The sequence below is a fragment of the Polypterus senegalus genome, chromosome 6 (assembly GCF_016835505.1).
Source record: "Polypterus senegalus isolate Bchr_013 chromosome 6, ASM1683550v1, whole genome shotgun sequence".
NCBI classification, from domain to species: Eukaryota; Metazoa; Chordata; class Cladistia; order Polypteriformes; family Polypteridae; genus Polypterus; species Polypterus senegalus.
Genome location: NC_053159.1, coordinates 151,010,121 through 151,033,980, shown reverse-complemented (window position 1 = coordinate 151,033,980; position 23,860 = coordinate 151,010,121). Strand labels below are relative to the sequence as shown.

Genomic DNA, 23,860 nt, shown 5'->3' with positions numbered 1-23,860 from the left:
AAAAATAATTAAAATAAATAAGGGAAGAGAATCCACTTCCTCAATTTAAATGTTTATTCTAAAATATTTTTGATTAGATCCTGCCAGGTTTTAAAAAAGTTTTGTACAGATCCTATAAGTGAGAACCTGATTTTTTCCAATTTCAAGTAGTATATAACATCAGTTACGAACTGACTTAAAAGAGGTGAGTTAAAATTCTTGCAGCTGAGCAATATATTCATCCATCCATCCATTATCCAATCCGCTATATCCTAGCACTGGGTCATGGGGGTCTGCTAGAGCCAATCCCAGCCAACACAGGGCGCAAGGCAGGAAACAAACCCCGGGCAGAGCACCAGCCCACCACAGGGTGAGCGCACACACATACACACACACACACACACAACAAACACACACTAGGGACAATTTAGGATCGCCAATGCACCTAACCTGCATGTCTTTGGACTGTGGGAGGAAACCCATGCAAACAGGAGGAGAACATGCAAACTCCATGCAGGGATGACCCGAGAAGTGAGCCCGCGTCTCCTTACTGCAAGGCAGCAGCGCTACACACTGCGCCCCGTGCCACCCTGAGCAATATATGTCTACATGAAAAAGTGAAGTAAAGAAAGTTACAGTTTGTCCTTCTCCACCCTAATTTTACAAATATAGCCATAACATTACTGATTTTGCCAATGGCTATTATTGCTTCAAATGACTAATTTATAATTTGTTATTCTCATATGACTGCAAAGCCACATTTTTAACAGCTACTACTCCAGTGCCTTAATGGTGAACTGTCTTAGCTCCTCCATAATCAATCAGGTTTAAATGTGAATTGGTTATGAAAGAAACCTTTTTAATTGTGCTAGTACAGCAGGAACCTGCTATTCTGTTCAGTAAAGCAAGTAAATTGTCTTTCCTTGGGTTGCAAGGTACTGCCATTCCGTAACCTGAATCCTGAGTTCAGAAATGGCCAAATCAATACAACTTTCTCAAGAAACACGTTTTCTAAAATAGAGGTTATCTTATGAAACAGACTGCCAAGGAACCAAAAGATTTCATAAAAAGGTGGCCACTACTGTCTTGAGAGAAGAGGGCAAACTGGATCTAAACAGAATAGAAAACAATTTTAGGCCCATGTGTACAAGCTGATAAGAACACCTGAGTCTGTAGTTTGAGAAACAGACGCCTTACAGCAGACACTGTGAACAAGGGGGCCGCAGCCAACTAAGTAAACTTTCAGGGGGGGCAACAAGATGAATGAAAATAATTATAAAATAGCTACAAAATACTCATATCACTTAAATTCAAGCTACAGTAGGGCTGTCAGACATTAACCATTTTATAGCGAACTGCTTTATTAATACCCAAAATGTTGTAGCATCTCAGCCAGGATGCAGCATGTTGGGTGTGTAACACTTGGATCTGATAAGGAAGATGGAAAGCACCACGGAGAGCAGGCTGGCAAAAAACGTAGGGCAACGTGCCGAGGACTGACACTGAGAGGAAAAAAAGGATTGGTCTGGAGGGGAAGGCTTTTCTTTTATTTGGGCAGTGATGAGCACATCAGCCGGGCTGAATTGGTGTGCAGTCGGGGTGATTTTTGTCTGTGGAGAAAAGATTGGTGGGATTATCTTTGAGAATGTGGTGGTGCGAGAACCTTAAAAGTGGAGAGTGAGCAGGGATGGGTGAAGCATGACCTGGGGCTGGACACCAGGCAGAAGATCATAAGTAACAAGTAAATTACAAATCAGATCAGAAGTTCTGGATGGTATTTCAGTATCTAGGCTATCCCTCACAGTGAGGGGTTTTTAGTTAGCTGTGAATTGTTCCCAGTTCAGTTCCTTTTATTGTTGCCTTATACCGGCTCTTTTTACAATTATTAAATAAACCACTTTCTGCAGCCATTACTTGCTCTGTTGCACCTTGTCCTAAACTGAGTACTGGTCGGCACAATATGTCACATACAGTACGCAATCACTGTTACTTTTTAAAAGACTGCTTTTAATGTTAGTTTCTTAAAGGCCACAGCTATAGTATTAATCTGTACTTAGAATGGGTACAGGCTACATGTAATGACCCAACAAGAAAAAGTGAAAAGAAGGTAATACGCTCACTATCATAAAGAACTTTAAGTATTGTAGCAATTTCAAAGTCTGGATCCAAGATGGACATGCACCTCATGTAAATGCAGACTGCCCAAGGAGGCGAAAAAACCTGAAGATATAAAGCAGTACTGTGAGTAGTGGGTAAATTGGGTGCTAGTCTCATTGAGCCTCACCAGCTCAATTTCTCAAGTGAGTGGGAACATTTAGAATGCTTACTGAGTGTCACATTTTTAAACCAATCCAATGCCTCATGAAGATGGCATTCAAAGTAATGGTAGTGATTTTAAACTGCAAAGGGCAGTGGTGCTCTTGTTAACCTGGTCTGACAGACAGCAAGCTTTCGATTACTGGTTAGCTATCTACAGCCGAAAAGTATACTTAAACATCCCAATTCGATATATAAATGTGTGCCGTGTGTGCAGAGAGCACAATACACATTTTAAAAAGAAGCATAAGAAACATAATCCGTTACAAGTGAAAATACGTTCTGTAACATTAGATTACACATTGGCATCTGAAGATATCAATGGATGACTGGTAAAAGTGAACGATATGTTGTTGCAGGTGCTCTCTGTTATTCATAACTACGACGATAGTGTAGGAGTCGATGTAAGAACTGCAAGCTACAGTATATTCATGAAAATCTGAAATGCAAAATATGCAATTGAAGAAGCCGGTTTTTCACACCCTGTCTTGGAGAAATAAAGGTTGAGAAACACTGCCTTACAGGGCCTCAATTTGACAGTGTCTTTAAATACACACCAAATACCAGAGTCATCTGCAGCAGTGAACCATTAATAATATCTTGGCTACATTTTTTAATCACTTTACTGGTTCCCTGATAAAAAAAAGTATCCATTTCTATCACAAAAATGGATTTTTTCCCACGTAATAAAGTGAACACAGACAAAAAAGTAAGTAAACTATACCTTTTGTGCCACAGTCAGAGCGCTGTTGAATCTTGATCAACCATTTGCGGTGTAGAATCACCTGTATGTACTTTATTAGAAAAACGACATTTTAAACATGGAAAGTGAACATTTTTTAAATTTGAGGTCAATGCTTACCAGCCTGTTAAACTCGAAAATCAAGTTGCATTTACTATATGATCCCTAATGAAATTCAAAAAGTGAGCGATCATGATAAAAAGGGTCTAAAGACCAGCCCTGACACAGACAGACGCAGGACACAAGTTCAAAGCACACCGGGCTTTTATTTCCTTTTTTCTGCCCTCGTGGAGAACGCCTTCCCCATTCCCACGAGTACACAACACAGTCCCACAAACACAGTACCACACAATTCTACTCCTTCTCTTTTCTTTCTACACCACTCCTCTACGGCAGGCTTTGTCTGCCTTCTCCCAACTCTGGCTCCCAGAGTGGTGGCTGCTGGCTCCTTGTATAACGCACCCAGAAGTGCTCCAGGTGCTTGAAGACCTAATTCCAGCAACACTTCCAGGTGAGGCGGAAAAGCTGTTCTGTAGGGCTCAGCAGCACCTGGCGGTGCCCACGGATCCCAACAGGGCTGCACCAAACTCCAACTCCCATGAAGCACTGTGGGAGTCCAGGGCACCACTGCAACCCAGGGAGGCTTGCCATCTAGTGTTCTGGGGGAGGTACTGTCCTGACCAGGCTTGTTCCCCCGGTCCATACAGTGAAGAGGCGTCCCGGCCAGACAAGGACCCAAGCCATCTGTGACAAGGGGTATTTACATTATTTTCCCATGTGTCAACTAGTCTCTTATTATCCTTTCAATTACAGTATGTAGTGTGAGCAAAACTGATCTATCGCAATGTAACATTCTCTTACAAAATGTATACAAACATCTAGTAGAATAACCACAGTCCGAAAAACATTACATTTTATGTTTCTGCAGAAATGGCAACAGCTTGGGCCGGTCGCACTTTGGGACTTGATTCAGGATTAAGCACCGTAGAGGATGAACAATAATATTTATAAAAGGCATACCTGTATTTTGTTTTACTTCTTCAATATTTCCTGTAAAATATTGCTTTAATAGTTTGTTGCTTTAATAATAATAATAATTCATTACATTTATATAACGCTTTTCTCACTGCTCACTACCACAAAGGGAAGACCTGGCACGTGAATCCTTAATCTCCTTAATGCGAGACAGTACCCCTAACTACTGCACCACCTGTGTGGCTTTTTTGCTGTTTTGCTTATTTCTTGAATTCATTCTTTTATCAGTGTTGTCTGCATTTTGCTCATTTTGAGCAGTGACGTAATTCATTGATGCTTTGGGTATTCATGAATAAGGCAAGAAATAAACTGTTGTCCCATCTGGGGTTCAACCCTACTTTGACCCGGATGCTGGTAGGATAGGCACCACCTGCTGGCAGAGAAAGTGTGGAAGGATTTAGTGGATCTGCATGTGCCTGCTACATTCTGTAGGAAACTAAACGCCTTTCTAGTCATCATACATTCATTCAAAGGAACACTCAAGGCAATAAGTAGCACATCTCACAAACCATTAGATACCTGGATGAAAGACAGTTAATTATACTGTATGAGTTTGAATGACCAAATGTAAAAAGGCACTACAGATAACCCTATCCCTAACTCTAACCCAATATCTTTCACTCTGTTTTTCAATAGCCTCACACATTTTCATTTTCTTTTGCTAATGTGTGAGCACACATATTCTTACTAATTAAGCAATTATACGCTCATAGCCTATGGTAATGGACAAACTACATGCTAATTAAGCAAATAATGTATTATTAATTAAAAAATAAAGCATACCTTGTTGCTGAAGGCAACTACTAACAAAGTAAATGATATTGCAGTTTGTGATGTGTAAAAGTGTAATATGATGTGTAATATGATGTGCTAAATGTGCTCTGCAAATCAATTGAATATCAGTGAGCTTATGAGAGAAAGACAGCGCCACAGTAACTGCCCACAATTCTGGTGTAAAAACAACTTTAAGGCTCTGTAATTAAATTTGAGGAAAAAATGTGAGTGAAAGTTGGGTGTGAGAAAACAGTAAAATTGGAATAAAGTGAAATTGCTTTAATGAGTGCAAATCTTTTTTAATCATATGAATTTGAATATGAAAAGGTATATATTTTATAAGAAAAAACTACTTATTCTGAAATGACTTACTTTTCAGTTTGATGAATAGCGAAAAATACACTCATGATGTTTAAGCCTCTGAGTACACCTGTAATGATGGAAAATTTATTTTATATATTTCTTAAGGTGATAAACATACTCAATATAAAAATTGATTTAAATTTTTGAAAACTGGTCTGGTCACTGCCTGTGTTAAGTTTGCATTTGCCCCCCATGTCGATGTGGGGTTTTCCTCTAGTAGGTTGTGGCCCACCAGGCTGGTACCTCCTGCTGAACTTGACACAGTCACGCGTGGGACACAAGTTCATGGCACACAAGTTTTATTTTTCTTTTTCCTTGTGGGAAATGCCTTCCCCGTTCATCACAAGTATAACACAGTCCCGGCACAAGCACAGCACAATGCCAGAATTCTCTTCTGTTATTCCTTTCTTTCTCGTCCTTCACTCCTCGGGTCAAGCGTCATCGCTCCTCCTCCCAACTCTGGCTCCCCGAGTATTGGCTCCTTTTATAACGCACCTGGAAGTGCTCCAGGTGCTTGGTTACTCGTTTCCAGCAGCACTTCCGGGTGTGGCGGAAGAACTGCTCATAAGAGCTCAGCAGCTCCTGCTGCAGCACCCCCTGGCGGTGCCTGCAGATCCCAACAGGGCTGCACCATACACCAACTCCCATGCAGCCCTGCAGGAGTCTGAGGCACTTCTGCAACCCAGAGGGGTTGCCATCTAGCATCCCGGGTGAGGTGACGCTCTGGCCACACTTACTCCCCTGGTCCTCCCAGAGTGGAGGCTTCCCAGCCGGGCAGGAACCCCGGCCGCACGTTACAAGGTATTTCAGTTTTCATCCTACAATTGGGTATTGTAATTTAAATAGTGAATATGAAATGTCCTGGTAGTAGTGAGAGTGCCCAGCAATGGACTGGCACTGCTTTTAGCGCTGGTCCCACTTTGAGCTCAGTGTTGTTATGATGAGCTCTGGACCACCTGACTCAGATCAGGATTCACATAGAGTATAGGAGAATGAAGGGATACAATTTTGTATTCTTATTAAAAGCTTTTGCCTGCCGACTCAAGAAACTGATCTTATCTTATTAGTGATATGGATCAATGGTGGAGATGGAAACTGTAGCAGCTGCAGCAGCTGCAGCAGCTCATGGTTTACTGTGTCGTATACAGTTGATATCTTATTGATGTTAATGGATATGCATTTGCTTTCAAAACGATTTGTTAAACCAAGGAAAAAACTATGCATATTTGGAACCAACTGATCTCAGTGAAGTTCCAGAAACCCATTGCATACAGCCAAATATGGCACATCAAGGAAAGAACAGAGGGAAAGAGAGAGAGCAAGGTATTAATTATTTATTACATTAAAACAAAGAGCTGTAATTTATTACCAATATAAATGCATAAAATAAATATTGTACACAAATAAATATACACAGGGCCATCTTAACAGCATTATAGGCCCCCAAGCAAAGCAGTGCACTGGGGCACCTACCTATCAAACCCCTCAGCAGGTCACAACATATATAGATTAGCATGGGGCATCGATGCTTGTGGGGTCCCCGGGCAACTGCCCAACATGCCCATGAGTTAAGATGGCCCTGCATACACATGGTACGCATAGTAAGTGATAAAAATGACAGTCTTGGCATTAATTACATATGCTCACCTCTAAATATCTTCCTGTTTTAACATGCATTGATGGCATGGAAGGTAGTGCACCCACCTCACGTCTCCAGTAGATTGGTTTTTGTTGTTCACGCGGTTACTGTTGTAGAAAAAATGAGCTTCAGTGTCGGTTTAGGAGTTCAGTCTGAACTTGTTATTGTTACATGCACATGGAGAGCAGGAACAACATTGGGATGGCTGTACATGAGCAATGGAACCTTTTAGCTATTAAAACAGTGTTTATGCAAGGTAGGTGCTTCTACACTCTTACCAATCAATCAAGGTTTTCTAAGAACATGACAACTCTGATCTACAAGAAATATCTCAAGAAAAGAAGCAACATGACATAAGCAATAGTCATCATGCAGAAATTGCAACAATACTTATTTTCATTAATACCTTTGTTCCAGAAAGACCTGGCATTACAGAGACCATTTAATAAGGCATATTATCTTTATTTTTGCAGACTCTTGCATAATTAGTTAAGGTTAAGGTTAAACCAAATAACGTTTCTGTATTGAGTAAGACATATGTCTTCAGTGAAATGAAGTGCAGTATGAGATACTTGAAATCTGTAGCCATAACTTCTAGTGTAGTGGCCACATGTGCTTCAGCCAAAAAGCATAAGTACAAAGAAAAGCCCATCTTAAGGTTGTGAAAAATGTATTTGTTCCCCACTTTCTGTGAGGAGGATGCATATTTTCTCTGAGTTTGTATGAAGGAAATGTTTAGAGTGTTTCTGCTTTTCTTCCATATCCTTAAGATGTGTATTATTAGGTTGGCTAGCTATTCTAAACTGGTCTGTGTGAGGGGGTGTGTGGGTGTACTCTACATTAGCTCCTGCTCACTCACAATTAGTTTAAACCAATACATTTAAGACAAAATTTACCAAACATTTTCAATCACACAAAATCCAGTTGTTATTCTTGCAGTATTGCCAGCATGGTGGAGATCAAAATGGAAGAGGGCACTAGTCCATTGCAGAGCTCTCTCACAGATACACACAGACTCACACACACATCGACAGGGCCAGTCTAAAGTCAACAATTATCTCAATTATTTTATATATCGAAAGGTTTGGGGTGACCCTATGTTAACTTGGTTATGTAAACTCACAAATATGTCCACCATTCTAACTCTTGTCCTCTTCTCCTTGAATTTTCCTTGCTGGTAAGGAGACATCTTACTACTAGGACACTGGTTCGACTTCACCCAGACCCAAATGCTACTGTGACTCCTCATGCCCCTATAATTTCTAGACCCTTTTTTGGTCATTATAGTCTCTAACACTTTTGGTTTACTTAATTTACCAAATTCAGAAACCAAAGCAAATGGATATGACAAATTAACCCGCAACCTAAATGGTTCAGCAGATGTCACACAGATGTTGCATGCCCACATCCAATGTGTCTCTTAAGGTTATATTGTTGTCTTCCTGGTGACTGTGTTTGTCCTCTCCATCCCTGATGCTGCTCTTTCCTGCTTCTCCTCCCCTTCTGCTATTGCTTTTAAAGCTTTTCATGGTCAAGGTGAACACCCCTAGCCCCTCCTTACCTGAAGTCATTCTGACATAAGAACATATTTCCAAATTAAAGTTATCCAATGGTTGGAGGTTCCGTCCAATTAGAGAGCTGGCCAACTTGGAAGGCATATGGAAAATGAAGACAATTGCCACTAGACCTTGAACTTTCTTAAAAAGTATTTTTATACAGCCCTTTCACAGCAGAAAAGTTTTTTTTCTAGTTTAATTTCTGTGCCTTGTTGTCTGCTAGCATTTCCTGTTTTATCTGTTTAAAAATGGCTGCTTTTACAGAGTACAAAAGTTCAAGTAAAATGAAAATTAGAAAGAACAAAATTACCGTTTAAAATACCATATATACTTGCATTTAAGTTCCCCCGTGGATACTGTAAGTCGTGGCTTGATTTTACCAGATATTTTCCGGTATTTTATAATGTCAGCCATATAAATTGAATTTGGAAAACTCCAAAAAATTATGATATGCCCACCTGAGAGAGTAACCACAGAGTACACTGCCTTTTTTTTCTCTATCTATTGTGCCTACGTGACCACACGGTAATACCCAAACTATTCCGAAGCAACGTTTGCACTGATTTGTATCTCACACCCTCTTACACCTCTATCGTAAGAGCATCCTTTATCTACGACAGAGCGCTCGATCAGAAAAAAATATGAAGTCTGGTTTTAAATTAAAAGTTGTTGAAGTGGTGAATGAAATTGGTAACTGCGCTGCTGCAACAAAATTCAATGTGTCTGAGAAACTGATGCGATTGGAGGAAGAAAGAAGATGTAAAAAATGGGTGTATAAGTTGGGGTCTGATTTTATGATCGATTTTTCGGGTTTTCAAGACCCAATTTATACGCGAGTATATGCAGTACTTTTTAACATCTAAAACCAGATCAATTCCCTAATATTGACCTACATGTCTTTGGAGATATGGGATGAACACTGGGGTACTCAGTGGAAAACCCAAACAAACACATGGTGAGTATGCCCAGATAATAGATGGGCACTAGAGTCAAACCCAGTATGCTGATTCTGGGAGGCAGCAGCACTAATCACTGTGCCACCCTATGCCACATAAAACCGGCAGGAAATAATCAGTATTGCAGAGATCACCTTTAATGTACTGATTATCTGAGAAAAAATATAAATAAATGAAGTACAGTAAATGGAATTGTACATTAATTTAAAAGATATAATTTTTGATGTCTAAAAATCTAACAGCGTGTGCATGCTAATGTGTACTGTATTTGGTTGAAAGCCAATGTCTGTAAGGCTTTGCAATACAGCAAAATACAAAAAGTAGAATGTAGCCAAGATGATGAAGGCAAGATACATCACAAGTTGGTCCTTTAGTTATGTTGTTTGTTTGTTGTCCTGAGAGCTTGGAGGCGTATGTAGCCTTGAGGTTTGATCAAATGCGCATATCTGCTGTGCTGTAGAGTGAATTACTTATTATTGTACAATCTTATATACTGAAGAGCCTATTGCTACACTTTCCTATACTCAGTGTAGTCTGCTGTAATCTTGTGTAATCTTTCTTTATATTTATTTCCTTTGATTATTTTGATGCTACTGGAAGAGCAAATATGAGTAAGAATGCCAGCAGCGAAGTCACATATGGCAAATAAAGCTCCAAGGAGTGGCTGCATTGTTGTCTTAGCTTCTCAAAAGAAACAGTCTTTGTTTGCTTCTCTCCATCTATCCATTTTGCAAGCTAAATTTCTCGACTGAATGGCTGCAGGGTGCTGAAGTCGATGCACTCAGCTGCAGGTAGATGACAGGAACTAATTCAGGACGGGGTGCAAGCCTGCTGGAAGACTCTTCCACACTTTCTCATTTTAGAACAATTTGGACTTGGCAATTGATTTGATGTGCACATCTTTGGTTAGGAGAGAGCGAAGACTGATCCAGAATTTGAGCCTAGCACCATGAATCTGTGAGGCCCTAGTGCTAACCAAAGAACCATAATGTTGCATGCAGTCTTAATATTGTGTTTCCTATTTTAATGAGTGCTGTGGACTTTGGGGTGCAGCAGCTTCCATTTTCTTTAAATAGTCACCTAATGCATAATGGGGGTTGTGCTTCACCTGGGTCAGATGTTACATTGAAAAGCCTCACACTTTTACACAGCGTTGTCTTCCAGTGACTCTAGTTATTGAATCTGTAAACAGAAGGGAGGCTGATGGTGCAACTTGAATATCATCCATCCATCCATTATCCAACCCGCTGTATCCTAACTACAGGGTCATGGGGGTCTGCTGAAGCCAATCCCAGCCAACACAGGGCGCAAGGTAGGAAACAAACCCACCACAGGGCAGGCACACACATACAACCACACACCAAGCACACACTAGGAACAATTTAGAATCGCCAATGCACCTAACCTGCATGTCTTTGGACTGTGGGAGGAAACCGGAGTACCCGGAGGAAACCCACATAGACACAGGGAGAACATGGAAACTCCACACAGGGAAACAAACCCAGGTCTCCTAACTGTGAGGCAGCAAGACTACCCACTGTGCCACTGTGCCACCGTGCCGCCCGAATATCATACAAATGTGACAAATTGTGATTGATCACAGCAGACTCCACAATTAACTAGTTTATCCTTGGGTGGAACTAATTTTAAACCCTTCCTTCTTATTTGACTAATATTATTGGCCACAGATGACACCGAACTTGGAGGAATGGCAGGCAGATGATAAAAAGGCAGCAAAAATTAAAAACAAAAAAACGAAAAAGCTTCTGAGCTGGGTGAACACTTGAAAAGTTAGGTTTAATGCAGAAGTGCAAAGTGCTACTCATGGGCAAAAATAATATCATGTTTACATGCAAGATGGGAGACACTGTCAGACCGGAGGCAACTTTTGAAAAGGATTAGGGGGTTTATGTTGACACAACATTTCCAACATCTAAGCAATCTGTGAAAGCTATTAATAAGGTAAATAAAATGTTTGGTAAAAAACTTGAATAGAAATTGAGGGATATTGTGCTTGGACTATGTAACAAACTAGTGAGACTGCATCTGGAATATTGTGTGCAGTTCTGGTCACCACACTACAAGAAAGCCACAGCAGCACTTGACAATGTGCAGAGGAAAGCAACAAAGTTCATCCTAGGATTTAAGGACATGTCCTACTCTGAAAGATTCAGAGACTTAAACGTACTTATTATCAAGGAGAGGAGACTGCATCTACCACATCTTCAAAGGCATTACCATAGTAGAGCCAGCAGAACTGTTTTAGCTTTAGGATGAATTATGTACTCACCAGTAGACACCAGTAGAATTTAAGTGGAAATGCATTTAGGCACAGAAACCATGAAGCGTTTCTTTACTCAAAGAGTTGTGGGACTCTGGAACAACTTACCAAGACATGTAGTTGAAGCAGAAACCTTGGCACCGTTTAACAGGAATTTGTATGAGACATTGGGACAGTTTAGCTATTAGCTAAACAAACAAGCCTGACGGACTGCATGGTGTCCTCCTGTTTGTCAAATTTCTCATGTTTTCATGTACTGTCTATTACTTTAATGATTGTTACCTACAGTTCTATGTTTCGAATTTAATCTTCAATGAAGATTTAGCCTTCATTTTTGTCATGCCTTCAGAAAAAAAAGGCAGACATATTTTGTAATGTAGATTGGGAGATGAAATGTAAATCACAAAATGAGTGAAGGTCAAACTATAAATCTTTCCTATCTTTCCTTGTAGCCACCAACCAAAGAAGTAGTGAAAATAATGGCAAAAAATGGAGGCACCTACAACAAATAAAATGATGATAAACAGTTTTATCTTTTGCCTTTACCACAAATGAACCATAAATATGAATTCTCCATATTCCAAAATCCCCAAAAGATAAAAGGAATGTGAAGTAAACACTTAATAAATCCATAAAATATTACAGAAAAAATAGAATCATAACATTTTTGCTACAATTAAATTGTGATGCATGAGTTCCTGTCTTGTACCCCAAAACACCAGGCTGAGTCTCAGTACTTTAGCAAAATCAGCTTTATTCAGCTTGAAACAGGAACAGTATGGTTATTTATTGTAGGGGATCTACCACTCTCTTATACATAGACACAGCAATCAGGCACGGTCGTGGCCAGGTTAGTGGCTAAGTAATACTGTTCCCTGCATTTATAACATTCCTTGCATCAGCCATCAACGACAGCTGCTTATAGGCGAGACCGCGATAGGCTCGGATTTGCTTCGGTGGCGAGCCGCTGCAGCATTGTAAGCCTGCAGCTGCCCCAGCATTGGATAAACTGTCTTCCACAGACACAGTGATCGCATTTTGGGATGCTCTTCGATGTGTCGTCCTGTTGGGAAGAGTCCCAAAAGAGTTTAGAAACCTTACAAAATCATGAAAGATGCTAAAAAGATAACTAATTCAGAACCATGTTAATCAAGTCCTGAACGTTACTTATATACAGATGCTTCAATTCAATTTTTAGTTTATTCCTAGTGACAAAGAAAATGCTTAGGGATTAAGAATGAAAATGCTTTCATTTCAGGTCAAATACAAGAGGGGAATGTGAAAATTCATGGAATTCTTACAAAAAGCCTTTATTATAAAACGTACAGCAATTCCCTTTAAGTCATCTTTAAAATACTCTCCTTGAGATGCAATGCACTTGTCCCAGGGTTTCTCTCATTCCTGGAAACATTTTCTTCACTCAGCTTTTGTTTCTGTGTCTATAATCTCCTGCAAGTTTTACTGGATTTCTTCCACAGTAGCAAATATTCTTCACCTCAGTCTCAATTTTAATTTCGGGAACAAAAAGAAGTCACATGGATTCAGATCTCATGAATACGGGAGGGTCCAGAGCAACGAGCACATAATTGTTTTTGGTCAAAAACTCTTTGACTGTGAACATGTGAGCTTGGTGTATGTAGGAGCACTGTCATGGTGTAAGGTCCAGGTTTACGTGCACCACACCCCTGGTCCTGACGCTTTCCCATATTTCTCAGAGGTTCAATGAAATGTTACTGATTAACAGTCTGTTCCTGAGGAAGTCCATTAGTATCAAAAAACACGATCGTAATTGTCTCTTGAAAATCTGTCATTGTGTCTTGGACAAAAAAAAAATCACCAGATTTATGCACTCGATCTGCGCATCAAGATGCTACTTGGTGAAATGACTAACAAGACACACAGTACCTAGGAATACCTGCTCCAGTTTTACTGACCGATTCAAGGAATTTTTGTGTTCCTTCTCGTAAGTCTCACAGATGAAGAGCAATTGGGGCATCCATTCACAATGACCAATGAAATGAACATGGGACAAAGCCACACAAGTACTCTCTTTGAGAGGACTATGAGTGGCAAAACAATTTCAGATGACCATTAACCATAATTTACATATAGAGGTATATTTGTGAGTCACCATCCAAAGAGACTTAGTCATTGTTAGAGTAGATTGTACTAATGTTTTGTAAAACGAGGAAACTGAAATACAAACTGATGAATTTGATAGTTCTGTATTACTGCTGTGTTAATTCCCATCTCTCTATTATAATAAAAATATCTTGGGAGATGAGACTTTTTATCCTGCAACCTCGCCTGGGGCCAGAAATAAAAGACCAAGAGTAGATGACAAAGTAGAAAGTTGTAAAGAATTCAAAAATGTTGGGGCAATACACATGCATAGCAGGTTAGAGGTAATGGAAGTATGAAAATTAAAAAAAATGATAGTAAAGATAACATTAGTGCAAACACACAGAAATTATTACTCGGTGAAATAATGAAACAGCAAAAAGAGATTCGGATTTAAACTTAGAGACTGAGACTTGTAGATCATCTAATTCGTGTTGCCATCAGGTAAAAGTAGTGTTTCTTCCCAATGAAGAGACGTATCCATGAGAATTAAAAGACTGGTTGTTTGGTGAAAGTGAAATTCCGCGAGAGAAAATTTCAAGCCCTGCGAGACAAGACTTTATGCAAAGAGATTTGGAAAAGTCCTGCCCACATCTAAAACATTTACAACCACGCACACAGTTCAATCATTTCTCATTTGTGTGAATGCTATTGTCAGACACAGTTCATGTAGAGAGAAAGAAACGATAATCACTCACAGGCAGTTATGTGTTGTGTTGTCACGATGTAATTCCAAACACAAAATCAAAATTCAATGCAATATTGACAAAGAGATAAAAGTGAAAAGAGATCGAATATATGGACAAAGATGATATGACAGAAGTATGCAGGTATTGTTTGGTTTTAAACTTTAAGTTGGAGACTTGTAGATCGTCTAATTTGTGTTGCAATCAGGGAAAAGTAGTGTTTCTTCCCAATGAAGAGGCCTATCCGCAAAAATTAAAAATTCTGTTGTTTGCGAGCGGCAGAGACGCAAAGTTGCTGGCATGTAGTGCAGGCATAGAGGTTGGCGAGTGAAGCGAGCAGGGGGTGAAGCCCCCTAGTCATATATGAAATCATAATAGAAGTATATTCTAGTGCAGCTTGTGCAGTTTGTGTCATATTATAGTATTGTCAAGTAATGGCTGTTGTATAATCCTGTTTATTTGACATCCTCCACCAATGACAAGCATTGGTTAGAGTTCTATGTTAGTACTGTTCGCTCTTTTTAAAAGAAAAACTGAAAGCTAACAATAATAAAAGCCCCATTGGTGGACAGCTGATTTTTGGATCACACTTGCTATTTTGTTTTCACTTGATTGATTTGTGTTTTATATTATGTTATGTCTTAAATAAAATAAAACTAAAAAAAAAAAAGAAGAGCTACGGGACCATGACGAATGTGAGGACCTATTGGTGTCTCAGATTATTAATGAACTGACAAGCAAAAGCACTAATATTCCTTATGATTATTGCCCTGAACATACTGCAACGGCACTCATCATTTCATACTTTCAGCCAATCATGTGTTGCAACAGGTAATCCAGCTACAGTTCTTCAGTTTAATGCAAATCATATGAAAACACTAATTAAGTACTCAGCATGACTATTCTCGGTTCAGAGCAGCCTACCTACTAGTGTGCATGACAAGATGATAACCTTGCTGATTCTTAATAAGCTTGGTAGGTGGAGATAAAAATAACAACAGGACGTCACTTTTAGGCAAAATGATGTGGTAGGATTATATTCTCTTTTTTTTTGGTAATAAGTGAAGCAGCTTATCTATTGAGTTCACTGAATATATGGACTCCTCAAGAAGTTAGACACTATTCCTTTTAAATTTTTAATATTTTGCTTAAAGAAGAAATAAATGTTTGCGGGAATAAGTATTTCCATTATGACAAATGATTCCTTTGTGATTTTTGTAATTTATTATTATACTTGCAGACTTTCACAGAAATGAAACAATACGATTTGCACATTGTGCTGTGCTTGTAGGGTTGAAATTCAAGAGCCTTTTCAGCTAATATTTGGTCAAAGAGAATATGAGCAAATAAAATGAGTAAGTGCAGGTCTAACCCTGGGTGGGATGCCATTCTATCATAGGTATATATTTAAGTGTACAATTCAGATTTGCCAGTCAGCCTGACTGGACAACAGACCTGGATTAAACATTAAGCAAAATTAGCATGCGCCTGGGTATACCAAGTGAAGAGGGCCACCACTGAGTTTTTCCAGCTATAATGCTCTCAACTCTTTCACGGCCACACTCGACTTTAGTCAGATTTTTTGTAATTGTTTTAATCTGCTGTGTGTGACTTTAATCTATAGTTTTAAAGTTTGGTTTAATAGTGTCGTGAAATGCTGTATTTGTTGGTGTAAGAGTTTCACTTCCGTCAAGTGTAAATACAGCTGGCTAGGTCTGGCTAGCATTTAACTCATCAGCTGATATGTATAACAGACCCTTGAAATCTTTTATTTTTTCTTTTACTGATGTGTGTAACAGACCCTTAAACTCTTTGCTTTATTATTTCTTTTACTGATTTTTCACATAAACAAGGTAAATTGTAATCTCTTACAGAGCATAAGGGCTCAGTGGGCACCATTCTTGGGCTGTGCTTAGGGCATCAGGTATCCTTAATCTGGCCCTACTGAACAGTAGGAGTAAAGTAGATTACACAAAATAATCCTGTGCAATCAATACTAGAAGAAAGCACCCCAGATGAGAAACAAATTGCTAAAAGGCAGTCGCATTACCTCTTGTACCACTTTGACTCCTGTGTCCTTATCCACTTTGCAGTAAAGGACCAGTTAAGTGGAATCCATACACAACAAAAAGAACTATGAGAGTAAAAGGTAGAAGACTGTCACATGTGAAGATGTCACCACAGTTTAACTATGTAATCCATTGCTGCAAATTAAATGACTATGAGTGAACCAAAGGTCAGTCAGGTGTTTACAGTGGCCACTATTTCTAGTATATGCAAAGATGTTGTTCTTATTATTAAAATATTAATAAAATAGAGCATGTTAATGCTTCACATATCAAAAATATGGCAGGGCTACAAAAACTAACATGAGGGTACAGCTTGAGAAGTCAGATTGATATCTTATTGATCCCAAAGCCTGAATCAAGGGTCCATGTGGTTAATATTTTAGTGATTGTAGCAACTACTCTAATGAGAATATTGATGGCTTAAGTGAAGATGGTTCCGTGAGAACATTAGCTGGAGGAGTAAGGTCTGGATTACCTTTTAGTTAATCTTGACACACTCAGTTGCTGGACACTGGAATATAGCAAGCTTCAACTAACCAGTGGTCCCTAGTCACAGTCTTAGTCAAGGATTCCACTGACCAGGACATAAACCTGCATCTCTAGGGTCATAGTTCAGACCATTAAATTACCAGAGATGCAGTAAAAGACTGCCTCAACAGGGTAAGTGATTCGCACACACACTGAACAAAATCCTTTTGTGTCAACATCATTTGAACTGAGGAAACAAAATGAGCTGTGGTTGGGCTGATGAGACAGGTTTTCTATTTCAGTATTGACTCACAAGGTTAAAGGAAAATGAAAAAGGTCTCTTCCAGATGCCCTGATAATATCAAGCTCTTGTGCTTTGGAAAAAAGGAATCCATCGATGAATGGAAGACATCAAATTCTTTAATTAACAATGGCTGACAGCTACAATGAGGGCAATAACTCAATTAATGATAATATTGTAATAAAACTAGATGAAACACAATGAAATGAAAACAAAATAATTGAATTAAACTAACAACGTAAGACCAATACACTTGTAAAACACAAAGTTAAAACAGCTAGATGACGAAGGTGATGTAGAAAACTAGTTATGGATAATCACGCTAAATATTGTTGCTGCATATTAGCAAAGAAGAGATTGGAGAGTCCCATCCAGGGTGATTACTTTCCTGTGCCCTAAACTGATTATACAGGCTTTGGTTCTCTGCTACCTTGCAATGGAAACGATGGATGAGTGTTTTCAGAAAAAAAAGTGGATAGAAACCAAATTGTCTTCTCAATCAGTGTTCATCCATCTCAGTCAGGGTTGTTTTCAGAAAGTTGGTTTTAATGTTGTAGGTGGGAGTGCAGGGCCTGAAGGAGTAATTGTAAATTTCTGATTATTTGACTTACATACAGCCTCGTCAAATACTTTCCTGGTTATTGTCATGGCCATATGAATATGTCCATAAAGCAACACAGTGCAGTTTTCTATTCTGTGGTATGCTGAGCACAGTAACATAATTTCAAGAGAGGCCCAGCAAATCAACAAGCTAATTAATAGGACAGGCTCATTAAAGAGACACATTCTGGACCCCTTGTTGCAAAAAAGAGAATTAAAAGAAAACTGAGGGCCATCATGAACGATGCTGCACATCTTCTCTGTGACAAACAAACACTGAGGACTTTCAGCCAACGAATCATTCAGCAGACGTTTGTCAAGAAATGCTACTGGGGCTCCTTCATAATCAACAAGAATATGTTTGCTTAATGCCTCACTGGGACTGTGACAGCCAAGTCAGAAGTTTTCTTTCTTTTTAGTCATTCAGGTGTGTGTTTTCCGGACTTATTGTGTGTGTACATACAGTATGTATTTATTTATCTACTGTATCCATTTATGTATTTATTCATCTCAAGAGCTTGAGACTAGGCTGATGCTGTGGCTATAGGGGATGAGTTATGAGAAAAGATTAAAATAGCAGAACCTTTTTAGTTTAAGCAAAAGGAGATTAAGAGGAGACATGACTGAAATGTTAACAGTTATAAAGAGAATCAGTACAGTGGATCGAGACTGTTACTTTAAAATGAGTTCTTCAAGAACATGGGTACACAGTTGGAAACTTGTTAAGGATAAATTTCACACAAACATTTGGTCGTTTTTCTTCACACAGACATACGGAGTAAGTTAACAAGTAGTGTGATCGACCATAGGACTTTAGGGGCCTTCAAAACTCGACTAAATGTTGTTTTGGAAGAATTAAGTGGAATGGACTGGAAAATTTGGTCTGTTTTCATCGAGATTGGTCTAATGTTCTAATTTAAAAAGGTAAATCCCCCACCTCCTGCACTCTTAAAAATAAAGGTGTCGGAGTGGTTCTTTAGAGCAATGCCATATAGGGAAACCATTTCTGGTTCTCAGGGGACCCATCATGTAGAATGCTCCAGAAATTACTTTTATTTATTTAGATCTGAAACAGGCTCCATGCAGTAAATATCTATGAACATCTGGTAACTGATTTGTGAAATCAGTTGCAGCATACATTCAGTAACACAGTCTTAAGTTCAGGTTTTCTTAACCTGAAACTTTCCTGCTAGATAGCCTACCATGCATGAAAGACTTCAGGTTTCTATTACATATTAGAAAATGTTTTCAAAGCACAAAGAACCAACTTCATAACCCTATAAAGAACCCTAAAATGCCACGAAAAATGATTATTTTTAAGAGTTTGCGGATAAATACAGCTTGTTCATTCTATCTATCTATCTATCTATCTATCTATCTATCTATCTATCTATCTATCTATCTATCTATCTATCTATCTATCTATCTATCTATCTATCTGTGTCTCTTCTTTGTGTTGGAGATTAAAGACAGGCAGAATGTGAAATGGGAAATGATCATTGTAACTACCGAGCAAAACAAATCTAAATCACAGTCTAAATCCTAAAACTTTAAAATTGTTTGCTCAGGTTGTTTTATTTCTAAAATAGCTCAAATGAGCTCTCAATGTGAAGTTTGGCCTTTTCTAAAATACCTGTAGTGACATTTTTTTTTGCAATTAAAAAAAAAAAAGAGTATAGATTTTGAAAAGATGTCAGCATCAGAGTGAGCACAGGAAGAGGACAGAGGCAGTAGGTCAGCATAGATATGAAAAAAATATATATTAATTTGACCTGATAATGATGACATTATGCATTGGTTTGGACATGTGCAGAGAAGAGATGCTGGGTATATTGGGAAAAGGATGCTAGGAATAGAGCAGCCAGGCGAGAGGAAAAGAGGAAGGCCTAAGAGAAAGTTCAGGGATGTGGTGAGAGATGACATGCAAGTTATGGGTGTAACAGAACAAGATGTAGAGGACAGGAAGATATGGAAGAAGATGATCTGCTGTGGCAACTCCTAATGGGAGCAGCCGAAAGGAGAAGAAGAATGATGACAATAGGCACGAGTGCATACATGCACATGTTCTCACTAATGATGACCACATCAATGGCAAAGAAATCTGTCAAATTAATCGGGCATAAAACTGTATAACCAAAAGATGGCAGAGAACTATCTTAATAAAGAGCACTGTTCTCAGGTTCTTGTAGTACAGTCTCGATCAATGTCTTTTTGCTATGGCCATGTTTGAGATTAGAAACCCCATGATTTTCAAAAGGTTATCGTAGCCAGCATTTTAACAGCATCATTGCATCATACTGACGTGTAGCTGTTTGTTTTGTAATATGTACAGCTATAAAAACACATGCACCCTATTTATTGTCTAGATTGAATACTTAGTGGCTTTATTTTTTCTTTACCTTTTAGGCTGTGCATTCAAGATAATGCCCCAGTGACCATTCAGTCGTGTGTCATGCCCAGACAGTGTGAAACCTCCGACTGGTCCTCATGGAGTCCTTGTTCTAAGACTTGTCAGTCAGTGGACTTGTCCCCAGGGTACAGGACGCGGACCCGCACTTTGAAGCAGATCCCTCTTGGCGGTGGAAAAGAATGTCCAGCTCTCGAAGAAAAAGAAGCCTGTAATATTGTTGGTGATTTCTTGCCTCAATGCCCCAGGTAGAGTACTACATCTGACATTTAAGTGCTTGAATGTGTTTTGTTAGTGTGGCTTGGAAATGTATTTACAGTAAGATCTCAGCTAAACCATAAGGGACTAAAAAGTCAATCATTTTATTTTTTTTATTACTTACTATAAAAGGGAAAAAGGCTTCTTTTTATTCAAATAAGTGTGACAATTATAACTGGAGAAATGCAAAATGTAATATCTGGCTGTGGTTAAATTGGAAGCAGCTTTAACATTTCACTTGATATTTCATGAAAAAAAATCCTTATTCAACCTACAGTTAGTTACTGAGAGAGAATGAGCAAATGTATTAAGCTGACATACACGCTGTCAAATGAAAAGGTGGAAACATCATGTATTTTTCTTAAAAGACTTTCTCCTCTCTTTGAAAAATGATAGACATTCTAGGTTGAATGGTTAAAAAAAATGTAACCAAAAAAATAAGACTTTTAAATGCTATGAACAGATTTTAATCAGAGCTTACTTACTTGCATTACACAAACATACAGTATATGACACATACTGTATTAAATAAAATAATAAAAATAATTATGGGATTTACTGGAGCCTGTAAATAATGTAGGTCTGCATTTATTGATAAACTACAGGTCTGCCTCCATAAGACAGACATGCAGACACCTGTTCAGAATTTTTGAGAATATCTTTTTTTGTGTGGTCATCCCCACCCCACATATGCACAAATAGGATTTAACACTTTTGTCCACCTAATGCTGTCCAATGGTTTGAGTTTCTTGCTGTTGAATACACTTGGCCTCCCTTAAATTCCTTTCTACAGACTCTATTCCCACACGTTCTGTTTTCCTCCAATGGGACTTGCCTCAATGGGCTACAGAGCCTGTGAACCAGCTGCCATGAAGCAATTTTTATTTCCCTTTCTTTTGTGGTCACATTACTAGGAAATTGCTGTCACTTTCTGTTTCCATGCTAAGTTCCTGAGCTTTAGGTGAATGCCACCCATATTTATTACCAACTGGCCGTTCTCAGCGGCTCTGCCCACGTAGTAGTGAAACAGAACAAACTTTAAAAAGCAGTAAACAAAAAGGTATTGCTAGCTAAGCGGAGACAAATTCAAGTTCAAGCAATTTATTGTCATTGTATAACACAACAAAATTACTTTTTGTGACAGCCCCAAGGTGCATTTAAAGAAAAGTCAGATAATTCCAAATATGTTGTATACAGTGTTAAGTTATCGAGTAACCAGAGCAAATTATTATTGCTCAAAGTACAGCAGCATAAATTGCTATTGCACCTGTTAATGAATAGTACATTACATATTCTATATTGCAATACATTAGTATATTGCACATTACCAATATAGCTTATTGCACATGTTCAATTAAAAATGATCTCCGACTGAGGAGATTCAGAGTTCAGAAAGTTTATGGCAGATGGGAAAAAGATATTTTTTAGTCTGTTTGTACATACACGGATTGACCTAAAGCGTCTGCCTGACGGGAGGAGCTCAAAAAAAGAATTTACAGGATGAGTTTTGTCCTTGAGAATGTTTTTGGCCCTTCTCATACAGCGAGTTTTATACAAGAGTTCGAGTGATGGCAGTTCAGTCCAAATAATGGCCTCTGCTGTTTTTACGACCCGCTGCAGGGCTTCTTTAGCAGCCTTGGTGCAGCTGTTTTACCAGACCATCATTCAGTTAGTTAAGATGCTCTCTGTAGTGCATCTATAGAAATTAACCAGCAGCTTCTGGGGGAGGTCAGCTCTCCTTAGCTTCCTGAGAAAACAGAGGCGTTGTTGTGCTTTGCCTATTATAGCCAAGTTGTTGTCAGCCCAGGACAGGTCCTCTGAGATGGTGACTCCTAGAAACTTAAAGCTGAAAACTCTCTCCACAGCATCTGCACTGATTGTTATCAGACTGTGATTGGTCTTTCTAGTGGTCCTAAAGTCCAGAATAACCTCTTTGGTCTTTTTGGTATTTAAAACCAGGTTGTTGGTGTTGCACCATGCTGTCAGATTCTGAACCTCTTCCATATATGCAGCTTCATTGTTCTCTGTTACAAGCCCAATGACAGTCATATCATCTGCAAATTTAACAATAATGTTTGATTGGTGGATGGCTTGACAGTCATGGGTGAAGAGTGCATAGAGAAGGGGACTTAGTATACATCCTTGCAGCACATCAGTGGTCAAGGTAAGGGTGGAGGATGTGAGTTTGCCCATCCTGACAGACTGGGGGCGGTTCGTGAGAAACAATGAACACGATGAGAGAGATCACAAAATCAATGTTCAAGCAAATTCTAGAAAAAAAAAACATCTAAATCCATTAAGTCGTTCTCTCATGAAAAGCGGACAGACATACAGACAGACAGACTGATGTTGGATCTTATATATATGGAGATGTCCCAATAGCTAGTATTCAAAACATGTTTAGAATCTGCCCACCATGGGATGCCAGTCTGTCTTATGGTATACTCATGCGTACATTCACATGGGTTTACATGCACACACACATAATCGAGTTAAGGTGAATAACCCAATTAAGGCAAAAACCTGGTTTCTTAATAATCTACATTTACATGTACAAGTAATCTTCTGGAGTTCAATCAGCCACTGTGAATCCAAAATAAGCATTACACCTTTCATCATTTTCTTGTGTTTTACAAATGCGTTTAGTCAAATTTATGCTTTATTTATAGGTTTCTGTTATTAGATTGCATGCAGCAAACTCTTTTGTGCATAGTTGTATGACTAAGCCCCACAAAGGCCCCAGTCTATGTGTTTCTTGCCTTACACCCAGTGTAACACAGATATTTTACTTCAATGAGATAAGTATTGCATTAGGTTTTTTGTTACTCTAAAAAGTAATCTGACTATTTAACACACATCTTATATATAAACGTCTACGCATGAAAGTGTGTGTGTCTGTCCGCCCCAGAATTGAGAGGTGGAGTCGGGATGAGGGCTCCGCCTCCGAGGAAACAGACAACTCGCTTAGCCACTAATAACACAAGCAAGGCCAGCATGTCAGCAGAAACAAAACCTCAGAAGAAAGACAACGTCGCTTAGCCGCTAACATCAGCAAACTAGTATCCCTTTTACTTTTCCTCACCCCACTAATGCACAAGCGATGCGAACACAATGGCAAATCGAATCCTCCTTGGAGAGCAATAGTTTCTAGGACCCCAGGCTTTTTATAGCACGGTTACACAGCTAGTTACTTATAATGTGTTGCCCTACTGGTCTAGAGTGTTGCTGAGCTTAGCACTGTATGTTCAGCTGATTAACATAAATTCAGCAATTTCGAAAATTTTGAGACAAATAATTTCTGCCAGGAGA

The 23,860-nt window shown here is 39.0% G+C and overlaps 1 protein-coding gene across 2 annotated transcripts in view; it reads left to right on the top strand.

Moving 5' to 3' along the window:
• The window catches only part of thsd7ba (thrombospondin, type I, domain containing 7Ba), a 1,045,844-nt gene that overhangs the window by 459,835 nt on the left and 562,149 nt on the right, over positions 1-23,860 (top strand). For both annotated transcript variants that reach the window (XM_039757380.1, XM_039757379.1), the window contains exon 5: positions 20,293-20,541. In XM_039757380.1, the coding sequence (XP_039613314.1) occupies positions 20,293-20,541 (249 nt within the window). The remainder of the gene's footprint in view (positions 1-20,292; positions 20,542-23,860) is intronic.